At 47.9% G+C, this 12,775-nt stretch overlaps 1 protein-coding gene across 1 annotated transcript; it reads right to left on the reverse strand.

The window, feature by feature from the left end:
- Window positions 1-6,906: 6,906 nt before the first annotated feature.
- Window positions 6,907-11,401, reverse strand: LOC133965223 (uncharacterized). Its single transcript, XM_062399671.1, has 8 exons — window positions 11,364-11,401; window positions 10,925-11,252; window positions 9,930-10,734; window positions 9,567-9,776; window positions 9,165-9,448; window positions 8,838-8,966; window positions 8,581-8,742; window positions 6,907-8,473 (listed from the first exon to the last, which is right to left on the reverse strand). The coding sequence occupies exons 1-8, from the start codon at window positions 11,390-11,392 to the stop codon at window positions 7,208-7,210; spliced, it is 3,213 nt and encodes a 1,070-aa protein (XP_062255655.1). The 5' UTR covers window positions 11,393-11,401; the 3' UTR covers window positions 6,907-7,207.
- Window positions 11,402-12,775: the final 1,374 nt, after the last annotated feature.

A 12,775-nucleotide genomic window follows, 5' to 3' on the forward strand; every position in this document is an offset into this window, starting at 1 on the left:
AGGCGATGCACCTTTAGTGTAAAGGCCCAATCGGGTGCGATGCTCCTTTAGTCTAAAGGCCCAATCGGGTGCGATGCTCCTTTAGTCTAAAAGCGATGCACCTTTAATCTAAAGGCCCAATTGGGTGAGATGCTCCTTAAGTCTAAAGGCCCAATCAGGTGCGATGCTGTTTTAGTCTAAAGGTGATGCACCTTGGTGATGCAGGTGATGCACCTAAAGGTGATGCTGTCTAAAGGCTTTAGTCTAAAGGCTATGCAATTTTAGTCTAAAGGCCCAATCGGCTGCGATGCTACTTTAGTCTAAAGGCGGTGCACCATTAGTCTAAAGGCCCAATCGGGTGCGATGCTCCTTTAGTTTAATGGCCAAAACGGGTGCGATGCTCCTTTAGTCTAAAGGCAATGCAATTTTTATGTAAAGGCCCAATCGGGTGCGGTGCTCCTGTAGTCTAAAGGCCCAATCTGGTGCGATGCTCCTTTAGTCTAAAGGCCCAATCGAGCGTGATGCTCCTTTAGTGTAAAGGCCATGCACCTTTCCTGTAAAGGCCCAATTGGGTGCGATGCTCCTTTAGTCTAAAGGCGATGCACCTTAAGTCTAAAGGCCAAATCAGGCGCGATGCTCCTTTAGTCTAAAGGCTATGCACCTTTAGTGTAAAGGCCCAATCGGGTGCGATGCTCCTTTAGTCGAAAGGCCCAATCAGGTGCGATGCTCCTTTAGTCTAGAGGCCCAATCGGGTGCGACGCTCCTTTAGACTAAAGGCCAAATCGGGCGCGATGCTCCTTTAGTCTAAAGGCGATGCACCTTTAGTGTAAAGGCCCAATCGGGTGCGATGCTCCTTTAGTCTAAAGGCCCAATCGGGTGCGATGCTCCTTTAGTCTAAAGGCGATGCACCTTTAATCTAAAGGCCCAATTGGGTGAGATGCTCCTTAAGTCTAAAGGCGCAATCAGGTGCGATGCTATTTTAGTCTAAAGGTGATGCACCTTGGTGATGCAGGTGATGCACCTAAAGGTGAGGCTGTCTAAAGGCTTTAGTCTAAAGGCGATGCAATTTTAGTGTAAAGGCCCAATCGGGTGTGATGCTCCTGTAGTCTTAAGGCCCAATCGATGCTCCTTTAGTCTAAAGGCCCAATCGGGTGCGATGCTCCTTTAGTCTAAAGGCCCAATCTGGTGCGATTCTCCTTTAGTCTGAAGGCGATGCACCTTTACTCTAAAGGCCCAATCGGGTGCGATGCTCCTTTAGTCTAACGGCGATGCAATTTTAGTGTAAAGGCCCAATCGGGTGTGATGCTCCTTTGGTCTAAAGGCCCAATCGGGTGCGATGCTCCTTTGGTCTGAAGGCCAAATCGGGCGCGATGCTCCTTTAGTCTAAAGGCGATGCACCATAAGTCTAAAGGCCCAATCGGGTGCGATGCTACTTTAGTCTAAAGGCGATGCACCATTAGTCTAAAGAACCAATCCTGTGCGACGCTCCTTTAATTTAAAGGCCAAAACGGGTGCGATGCTCCTTTAGTCTAAAGGCGATGCACCTTTAGTGTAAAGGCCCAATCGGGTGCGATGCTCCTTTAGTCTAAAGGCCCAATCGGGTGTGATGCTCCTTTAGTCTAAAGGCAATGCACCTTTAGTCTAAAGGCCCAATCGGGTGCGATGCTCCTTTAGTCTAAAGGCCCATTCGGGTGCGATGCTGTCTAAAGGCTTTAGTCTAAAGGCGATGCAATTTTAGTGTAAAGGCCCAATTGGGTGTGATGCTCCTGTAGTCTAAATGTTCAGTCGGGCGCGATGCTCCTTTAGTCTAAAGGCCATGCACCTTTCGTGTAAAGGCCCAATCGGGTTCCATGCTCCTTCAGTCTAAAGGCCCAATCGGGTGTGATGCTCCTTTGGTCTAAAGGCCAATTCGGGTGCGATGCTGTCTAAAGGCTTTAGTCTAAAGGCGATGCACCTTTAATCTAAAGGCCCAATCGGGTTTGATGCTCCTTTGCTCTAAAGGCCCAATCGGGCGCGATGCTCCTTTAGTCTAACGGCGATACAATTATAGTGTAAAGGCCCAATCGGGTGCGATGCTCCTGTAGTCTAAAGGCCAGATCTGGCGCGATGCTCCTTCAGTCTAAAGGCCCAATCGGGTGCGATGCTCCTTTAGTCTAAAGGCCCATTCGGGTGCGATGCTGTCTAAGGGCTTTAGTCTAAAGGCGATGCAATTTTAGTGTAAAGGCCCAATCGGGTGTGATGCTCCTGTAGTCTAAATGTTCAGTCGGGTGTGATGCTCCTTTAGTCTAAAGGCAATGCACCTTTTTTGTAAAGGCCCAATCGGGTTCCATGCTCCTTTAGTCTAAAGGCCCAATCGGGTGAGATGCTCCTTTGGTCTAAAGGCCCAATCGGGTGCGATGCTCCTTTTGTCTAAAGGCCAAATCGGAAGCGATGCTCCTTTAGACTAAAGGCCAAATCGGTCGCAATGCTCCTTTAGTCTAAAGGCCAGATCTGGCGCGATGCTCCTTCAGTCTAAAGGCCCAATCGGGTGCGATGCTCCTTTAGTCTAAAGGCCCATTCGGGTGCGATGCTGTCTAAGGGCTTTAGTCTAAAGGCGATGCAATTTTAGTGTAAAGGCCCAATCGGGTGTGATGCTCCTGTAGTCTAAATGTTCAGTCGGGTGTGATGCTCCTTTAGTCTAAAGGCAATGCACCTTTCGTGTAAAGGCCCAATCGGGTTCCATGCTCCTTTAGTCTAAAGGCCCAATCGGGTGAGATGCTCCTTTGGTCTAAAGGCCCAATCGGGTGCGATGCTCCTTTTGTCTAAAGGCCAAATCGGAAGCGATGCTCCTTTAGACTAAAGGCCAAATCGGTCGCAATGCTCCTTTAGTCTAAAGGCGATGCACCTTTAGTGTAAAGGCCCAATCGTGTGCGACGCTCCTTTAGTCTAAAGGCGTTGCTCCTTTGGTCTAAAGGCCCAATCGGGTGCGATGCTCCTTTAGTCTAAAGGCCCAATCGGGTGAGATGCTCCTTTGGTCTAAAGGCCCAATCGGGTGCGATGCTCCTTTTGTCTAAAGGCCAAATCGGAAGCGATGCTCCTTTAGTCTAAAGGCGATGCAATTTTAGTGTAAAGGCCCAATCGGGTGCGATGCTCCTTTAGTTTAATGGCCAAAACGGGTGCGATGCTCCTTTAGTCTAAAGGCGATGCAGTTTTTGTGTAAAGGCCCAATCGGGCGCGATGCTCCTTTAGTCTAAAGGCGATGCACCTTTAGTGTAAAGGCCCAATCGGGTGCGATGCTCCTTTAGTCTAAAGGCCCAATCGGGTGCGATGCTCCTTTAGTCTAAAGGCCCAATCGGGTGCGATGCTCCTTTAGTCTGAAGGCCAAATCGGGCGCGATGCTCCTTTAGTCTAAAGGCGATGCACCTTTAGTGGAAAAGGCCCAATCGGGTGCTATGCTCCTTTAGTCTAAAGGCCCAATCGGGTGCAATGCTTCTTTAGTCTAAAGGACCAATCGGGTGCTACGCTCCTTTAGTCTAAAGGCGATGCACTATTAGTCTAAAGGCCAAATCGGGTGCGATGCTCCTTTAGTCTAAAGGCGATGCACCTTTAGTCTAAAGGCCCAATCGGGTGCGATGCTACTTTAGTCTAAAGGCGGTGCACCATTAGTCTAAAGGCCCAATCGGGTGCGATGCTCCTTTAGTTTAATGGCCAAAACCGGTGCGATGCTCCTTTAGTCTAAAGGCAATGCAATTTTTATGTAAAGGCCCAATCGGGTGCGATGCTCCTGTAGTCTAAAGGCCCAATCTGGTGCGATGCTCCTTTAGTCTAAAGGCCCAATCGAGCGTGATGCTCCTTTAGTGTAAAGGCCATGCACCTTTCCTGTAAAGGCCCAATTGGGTGCGATGCTCCTTTAGTCTAAAGGCGATGCACCTTAAGTCTAAAGGCCCAATTGGGTGCGATGCTCCTTTAGTCTAAAGGCGATGCACCTTTAGTCTAAAGGCCAAATCGGGCGCGATGCTCCTTTAGTCTAAAGGCTATGCACCTTTAGTGTAAAGGCCCAATCGGGTGCGATGATCCTTTAGTGGAAAGGCCCAATCAGGTGCGATGCTCCTTTAGTCTAGAGGCCCAATCGGGTGCGACGCTCCTTTAGACTAAAGGCCAAATCGGGCGCGATGCTCCTTTAGTCTAAAGGCGATGCACCTTTAGTGTAAAGGCCCAATCGGGTGCGATGCTCCTTTAGTCTAAAGGCCCAATCGGGTGCGATGCTCCTTTAGTCTAAAAGCGATGCACCTTTAATCTAAAGGCCCAATTGGGTGAGATGCTCCTTAAGTCTAAAGGCCCAATCAGGTGCGATGCTATTTTAGTCTAAAGGTGATGCACCTTGGTGATGCAGGTGATGCACCTAAAGGTGATGCTGTCTAAAGGCTTTAGTCTAAAGGCTATGCAATTTTAGTCTAAAGGCCCAATCGGCTGCGATGCTACTTTAGTCTAAAGGCGGTGCACCATTAGTCTAAAGGCCCAATCGGGTGCGATGCTCCTTTAGTTTAATGGCCAAAACGGGTGCGATGCTCCTTTAGTCTAAAGGCAATGCAATTTTTATGTAAAGGCCCAATCGGGTGCGGTGCTCCTGTAGTCTAAAGGCCCAATCTGGTGCGATGCTCCTTTAGTCTAAAGGCCCAATCGAGCGTGATGCTCCTTTAGTGTAAAGGCCATGCACCTTTCCTGTAAAGGCCCAATTGGGTGCGATGCTCCTTTAGTCTAAAGGCGATGCACCTTAAGTCTAAAGGCCAAATCGGGCGCGATGCTCCTTTAGTCTAAAGGCTATGCACCTTTAGTGTAAAGGCCCAATCGGGTGCGATGCTCCTTTAGTCGAAAGGCCCAATCAGGTGCGATGCTCCTTTAGTCTAGAGGCCCAATCGGGTGCGACGCTCCTTTAGACTAAAGGCCAAATCGGGCGCGATGCTCCTTTAGTCTAAAGGCGATGCACCTTTAGTGTAAAGGCCCAATCGGGTGCGATGCTCCTTTAGTCTAAAGGCCCAATCGGGTACGATGCTCCTTTAGTCTAAAGGCGATGCACCTTTAATCTAAAGGCCCAATTGGGTGAGATGCTCCTTAAGTCTAAAGGCGCAATCAGGTGCGATGCTATTTTAGTCTAAAGGTGATGCACCTTGGTGATGCAGGTGATGCACCTAAAGGTGAGGCTGTCTAAAGGCTTTAGTCTAAAGGCGATGCAATTTTAGTGTAAAGGCCCAATCGGGTGTGATGCTCCTGTAGTCTAAAGGCCCAATCGATGCTCCTTTAGTCTAAAGGCCCAATCGGGTGCGATGCTCCTTTAGTCTAAAGGCCCAATCTGGTGCGATTCTCCTTTAGTCTGAAGGCGATGCACCTTTACTCTAAAGGCCCAATCGGGTGCGATGCTCCTTTAGTCTAACGGCGATGCAATTTTAGTGTAAAGGCCCAATCGGGTGTGATGCTCCTTTGGTCTAAAGGCCCAATCGGGTGCGATGCTCCTTTGGTCTGAAGGCCAAATCGGGCGCGATGCTCCTTTAGTCTAAAGGCGATGCACCATAAGTCTAAAGGCCCAATCGGGTGCGATGCTACTTTAGTCTAAAGGCGATGCACCATTAGTCTAAAGAACCAATCCTGTGCGACGCTCCTTTAATTTAAAGGCCAAAACGGGTGCGATGCTCCTTTAGTCTAAAGGCGATGCACCTTTAGTGTAAAGGCCCAATCGGGTGCGATGCTCCTTTAGTCTAAAGGCCCAATCGGGTGTGATGCTCCTTTAGTCTAAAGGCAATGCACCTTTAGTCTAAAGGCCCAATCGGGTGCGATGCTCCTTTAGTCTAAAGGCCCATTCGGGTGCGATGCTGTCTAAAGGCTTTAGTCTAAAGGCGATGCAATTTTAGTGTAAAGGCCCAATTGGGTGTGATGCTCCTGTAGTCTAAATGTTCAGTCGGGCGCGATGCTCCTTTAGTCTAAAGGCCATGCACCTTTCGTGTAAAGGCCCAATCGGGTTCCATGCTCCTTCAGTCTAAAGGCCCAATCGGGTGTGATGCTCCTTTGGTCTAAAGGCCAATTCGGGTGCGATGCTGTCTAAAGGCTTTAGTCTAAAGGCGATGCACCTTTAATCTAAAGGCCCAATCGGGTTTGATGCTCCTTTGCTCTAAAGGCCCAATCGGGTGCGATGCTCCTTTGGTCTAAAGGCCAAATCGGTCGCAATGCTCCTTTAGTCTAAAGGCGATGCACCTTTAGTGTAAAGGCCCAATCGTGTGCGACGCTCCTTTAGTCTAAAGGCGTTGCTCCTTTGGTCTAAAGGCCCAATCGGGTGCGATGCTCCTTTAGTCTAAAGGCCCAACCGGGTGTGATGCTCCTTTAGTCTAAAGGCGATGCACCTTTACTCTAAAGGCCCAATCGGGCGCGATGCTCCTTTAGTCTAACGGCGATACAATTTTAGTGTAAAGGCCCAATCGGGTGCGATGCTCCCTGTTTAGGATGCACAGAGTCTGTTTAGGTGGGGGAAGAAAAGAAAAGGAGGGGAAGAGGGGGAAGAGGGGGGGGAAGAGGGGGGGGAAGAAAAGAGAGAGGAAAAAGAGAGGAAATGGAAAGAACAGGGAATTGAAACTGAACCTGTTGCCTGTCAGATGTTGTAGGATGCGTAGGTTATCGTATTAATTAATAGTAATATGACCAAAAATAGACTTTGTTTGAGTATGGCATAAGCAGCTGTGGATCCAAGGGTACCTGGTTCGATTCCCGGCAGCAGCATGTGTCTATTTACCCAAACTGTTACCTATTGGTATGAATCTCTTAAATGTCACTTAGTTACTTTATATGGTGAAATGTTCAAACAGCGGGTTTGTACTGCTTGTAATGCTGGTAATATTTATAATGCTTGCATAGTGCATTGGGAAAAATAAACAAGATAGTTTTGTAGAAAAAGTATATACATTTATTAAAAAAATACAGGATATCTTTATAAAGAGAACCACAAACAACAGTAACAACGATTGAATGAATGAAATAAATGGACCAAGATACAGACAAGAGTGAAAAATTACGTCTTTGTTGGAGGTAATAAAAACACAATGAAAATACAAAGAATGAAAGAGATCCTCATGTATTGGCTAATAAACATACAAAAAAAGAGAAAACCAATAAGCAATAGAGGATAAAAAATACTGGACTGTCGCAATAACACTGTCTTTTAAAACTATATACATACATTATTTACACTATTTACAGAATGGCATCATTTCTTTGCCCCCCTCTTCCTCCGCATGTCCTCCAGCCACTGGTCATGTGGCATGCCAGTTGTAACAGGACAGTATACAGAGCCATAATATTGGCGATGGCCATTTTCCTGAACCCGGGGCTGATGACACTGACCGCATTTTATTGTTTCTGTTGTCCGAATGTACTTTCTTCGGGCAGGAGATGGGGGCGGGAGGGGGCCAGCGGGAGCAAGCAACCTCAGTGCAGGGACTTGTGGGGGCAAAAAAACGAATGTACCACAGGGTGGGATGGGTGGGGGTACAACAGGCATAGGGGCAGAGCTATGCGGATGTGTCTGCTGTGTGACAAGAGAAGGCAATCCTGGGCAGACAGCCTTTGGCGGATGAGGGTGTTCGGCTGGAAGAGCAGACGTTCTCTTGTCCGCTGCCTTTCTTGCAGAAGTGTGTGGCAAGTGGAATCGATGCTGGGGGCCAAGCTGTGGGGGTGCAGCAGTGGGGCGTGACTGCACTGGTGGGAGAGGCACAGGAGCAACATGAATAGCTGGAGGCAAGTAGACTGGTGGGGCTGGACGAACAGATTTTCTCTTGTCCACTGCCTTTCCTACTGTACTCTCTGGCAAGTGGTATTGATGGTAGGGGCCAGGATGTGGGGGTGCAGCAGTGGGGCGTGACTGCATAGGTGGCAGAGGCACCGGAGCAATGGGGATAGCGGGAGGCAAATTAACCCCTTGCAGCAGAATACTACAATCCTGCCTCTTCAGGCGCTTGTTGTGCCACTGAATGAGGGTTGTTTGATTGACCTCAAACAATTGCAGTGTAGTAGCCTGCATCACCACACCATTACCTAGGACCAGCTCCCTGATTTTTATATAATCGTTCATGATGAGAGTCCATCTTGTCAGAACCTGAGAGCCCTGTTTTTTAGGGCTCTTATAGAGGCGGCACAGTTTGATAAAGATGGACTCTACCAGGCGACAACAGTCTGGCCACTGTGCAGGGGATCCTGTTGACCCTAAGACACAGCGTGTCGTGCTCTCCACACCTGGTGTGAATTCAACCCTCTGTTTGGAGCACCTGAAGCGTCCTGTTATCAGGCGAGTCTTGTGCCGTGCAGCATACTCCACCCGCTGGCGATCATATGGCAGGAGGTTCTGCCACAGGGCTATAATTGTACTGGCCTGCAGGTTGGTGAGGGTTAGGCCAGTTTCAAGTCTTAGCCCCACCAAGTAGTCAGCCAGGCAATCCACGAGGTCCATTCCAGGAATACAACGCTCATCCACTGCCTGGTAAAAATAAGAGTACATCAAAATGAGCACAAAAAAAATACATAGTAGCAAATACAGGAAAGGAACATTACTGTCTCAGTGTAATTCTTTAGCAAAAGACTCACCAGATGTTGCGCAGGTGCTGCTGGGGTGGTGTGCTGTGATGCAGAGGAAACTGTGGCTGTAGGGACAGAGGTCGAGAGGGTGGTGGGAAGAGGAAGCATGGAGGCTGAGCTGGCGGTGACGGCTGATGGGCCAGGCAACTCCCTGGGCAGAAAATCCAAAGCCTGGGAAAAAAATGGAAATTGAATAGAAATACAAATCCATAGCATACCACAAGTATAAATGGTTCTGTGGTTAATCGTACCAAAGAAACACTCACCCGTCGCGCTACAGAAGTATTTCTTGCAGCAGGAGAAGTAGTCGCAGAAAGGCTGGTGGAACTTAAAAGAAGAGAACCAGCAGGAGGGGCGGATGGGACAGGGGGCATGTCTGTGTCCTCATACTCAATCTAGAAATAAAATGTAATTTAAGTAGAGTGTGTTATGCTTTTATAAATTTGTTCATTCTCCAGATTTGTATTTATTGCATGTAATTTTTGTTGGTTTCTTGATAGCACTGCTACATATATTACTGTAAGTGTAATCACAACACAGCCACAATTATCTACAGACATTGTACGGTGAAAGAAATGTGATGAGAATATTACCACATGATGCTCAGATGCTGCTGCAGTGGAGCTACATCCAGGCCTTGGAGGAGAAGCAGTAGAGTGGAGAGAAGAGGGAGTTGAAGAGCTGGTAGGTGACGGATCTGAGGACAGGTCCAGCCGCTCAACGGTTGGGTCATACACAGCATCCTCAAAGCCCTCATCTCCCTGTTCCTCAGTGCAGACATCCTCCAGCATCTGCTCGGCCTCCTCTGAGTCAGGCTGTATATCCTGCAGGGGCCTTCCAGTCTGACGGAAGAGGTAATCAATACCTATTAGCTCCCCTGGGACAGACAAAAGAATAGGAAGAGGAAAATTAGCTTTCAGAAATTTAACTGAAGAGGTTATTATATTTCATGGATATGAAATATCACCTCATCCTTGTGGAAAGGTTAAACTCACCAGTGTAAACAGCAGGGGGCTGAAAAGAGGGCACAGCTTTCCTTCCAAGCACCTTGAGACACATGGTGTTGGCACAGTGAACAAGGTCCCCTGAGTAACTGAGCAGGCTGGAAGGATTGGCTGCCAGGGATGCAGTTTGACGGTCCTGGTTCCATCGATTAAGTCCTTCCAGGAGGTACAGCTGGAAGTTAAGGCTGTTTGCACTCGTCCCTTAAGAGAGAGACAATGTGACAAATAATGTTAAGTAGAGTTTTGTCAGTGTTAATACTGAACAGGTTAGCAGTATTAATACTAATCATAATAATAATAAAACGTTGAACCCTATATATTTAATCTCATCAATGTATATGGACTCATACAGACCTGGAATGAACCTGTTCACATGTAAGTGGAAGGACTCAAGGGATGTGGACCCTCGAGCACACCTGTAGTTAGGCAGAACAATGCCCTCTTTGGTGGTGGTGCCCGTCTGGGTATAGAGAAGCACACCCGGTACATCCTGAATGCACTTTACATGCTTCCTCTGGACACGCCAGATGTGCTTCATCCTCTCCATGTCCAGCAGAGGGACACCAAGATTGTCGCTGCCCTTCGGCCCCATCAGCTCATCGAGCAGGCTTTCCAGCAAGGTGATTGTCGTCTGCTCTCCCCTTGTCTGCCTTCTGCAGTGCTTGGACAGTTCGGCCTTGGTGATGTGGAGGTCTACCATTCGGTCGGTAATGCCCGGTACACCTTCCTGTACCAGCTCGGCACGCTTGGCTCGCCGCAGCAATGCAACGTCTCTGCTGTCCCACTCAAAGATGCAGCTGGACAATTTGGCCATGAAGGTGGGGTAGAGGGGATGAGCATCCTTCGTACAGCCAGATGCCAGCCGCCTCATAAAGTGGTAAATGTCCAGCCTCACAATGAGGTCTGGCCACCCTCCAAATCGCAGTTTTAATTTGGTCTGTACCAAGCCCTCCCGACAACATTCAGTGTCAACGTACAGTAGCTTTGGAGGGGCCACACCAGCAGTGCTGTATCTGTGGATGAGACCAGCTGCCATGTTGTCCAGAGCTGGACCCTCCTGAGCAGTCAGGACACTGATAAGGATTTGGCCCACCTCATTGCTAACAGATGTTAGCCACAAGGCAGTCCCCTTAGCAAAGCCTGACAGCTTCTTGGTGATCTGTGATGCAAATAAAGGACAGTGAGTAATACAATATCTTGTATATGTGTGATGCTATTATAATTTAATTAGGTTTCTTTTATTGAACAAAGCATAGTTATATTTCACGTCTTTACTACTAATGTTATAATTTCGACAAAGTGAGGTTATAATGTAGAATATGACATTGTCTACAGTCCAAAATATTTACCTTTTTGGTGGAGTCCATTTTTAGGACACTTCCAAAAGTGCAAGTAATGCTCGCTTTGATGTGGTCCAGCCTGTTCAAAATGTCTCTGCCATAAACAGTAAGCATCCACCTGTGAGAGGGGATAACTGACGGCTCTGGCACCTCCTGGAACAAGACAGGGAGCAGGGATTGCCGGTCTGCAAAGTGTATGCATTTAGAACAGTACCGGATGAGATATCGAATCCACTCCCGACTGTGGTTCTCCCTCAGCTGCCTGACCAATCGGGAGGGGCTGTTACCCTGGGTCCTATCCCTCAGAGAGACAATGACCCTTATGTCACACGCATATCTGTAAAGAAAAAAGGGGAAAAGGGAGACAAATATAAAAGCAGCAACTTTGAAGTGTGATGGAATGACAAACAAAGACGCTGCATAAGCAAAGTAATCTCAGTATAATAACCTTTGAGTCAGGATCGGTGTGAACTCCATCCTGATCGGCATATCCAGCTGGTCCAATATTGTTTTGCTGCTGGAAATGTAGGCGATCTTGCATGCATTGCACCACAGTGTCTCAGTAATCATAAGGTAGTAATTGTCCACATCCAGAACCCTGCGGGCTCTCTTGTGGGCTCCATAGCCTGTGAGTTGTTTGTGACAGGCAGGACAGGACAGCCTCACCTTCCACAGGTGGTACGGCATCCATACGAGAAGCCGGTGGGTAAAAAAGCGCTCTGGAGCGGGGACCTGGTGATAAATGATGGCTGGTAATGGTGGATTATACCACAGCATCAGGTCGGAGCGCAAACGTTTGTTCTTCCACAGAGCTGCTGCTATCCATTTCTGGTCCTGAGGTGGTATAGTTGTCCTCAGCTTTGCAGGCAGCCAGCCAGGCTGTGAAGCAGCAACAGCAGCAGCAGACATCATATGCGCCGCCAATGGCTCAGCATCAGGGGTAGGATGTGCCGAGGGACCAGCCACAGAGGTTGCAGCAGAGGAAACACAGGCATAGGACACAGAGTCCACAGGGGCCGGAGGAGCAGAGGAGGTTTCCAAGGATATGGCAGTTGACACTGTCTAATTAATAAATCACAAAAGGTATGTTCATAAGCTACTCATGAAGGAGACTTGTTTCAAGTTTAATAAAATATTGTTGCGAGGAAACAACTTAAATGAGGAGTTTGTCTCACAGCTCCAGTAGCAGCCGATGTGACACAGGAAGCTGAGGTGGTTGTCGACACGGTAGAGGGTGGAAGAGACAGAGGAGAGACAGTCTGAATATAGTGCCTGGGACTGTGGCCAGGTGACAGGGTGTCAGTTGTGGTCTAATTGAGGAAGAGGACAGTTTACACAAAAATAAATAAAGTATTGTGTCATAATTAGTTTTAACAACACGGATATTAGAAGACCAGACCATTTCTTCATATCTGTAACAAAATAAAAGGATACTATGTTTACTATGATGTTGTCCTTATATTACCTTGATTCGACGCTGCCCAGCTGAAGCCAAGTTTGGCTTTGCATGGGCACCATGCGATCCACCGAACCGTGGTTTTGTGAACTGACGAGAAGAAAGAGTAACCTTATGTGTAGCCGTTTAAAATATAAACATATGCTAAATATAAATACACCCTCAATACATACTGAGGCCAAAGTCAAAGTGGGCTTGCGTGGTGGTTGCCCAGGTGTGATGGAGGGGGATCCAGACGAGGGTCCTGGTTGTGGTGTCACCGAAGAGGACACAGAGACTGATGGCTACAGGTTCCAGGAAAAGAAAATTAAATTCAATAATATGTAATACAACACCAAGAAAGCGTAATATTATGTAGGACCTCTGATACCTTCTTTATATGGAAGCCACAGTTACATGTCTGT

The sequence above is a fragment of the Platichthys flesus genome, chromosome 11 (genome assembly GCF_949316205.1).
Source record: "Platichthys flesus chromosome 11, fPlaFle2.1, whole genome shotgun sequence".
NCBI lineage: Eukaryota > Metazoa > Chordata > Actinopteri > Pleuronectiformes > Pleuronectidae > Platichthys > Platichthys flesus.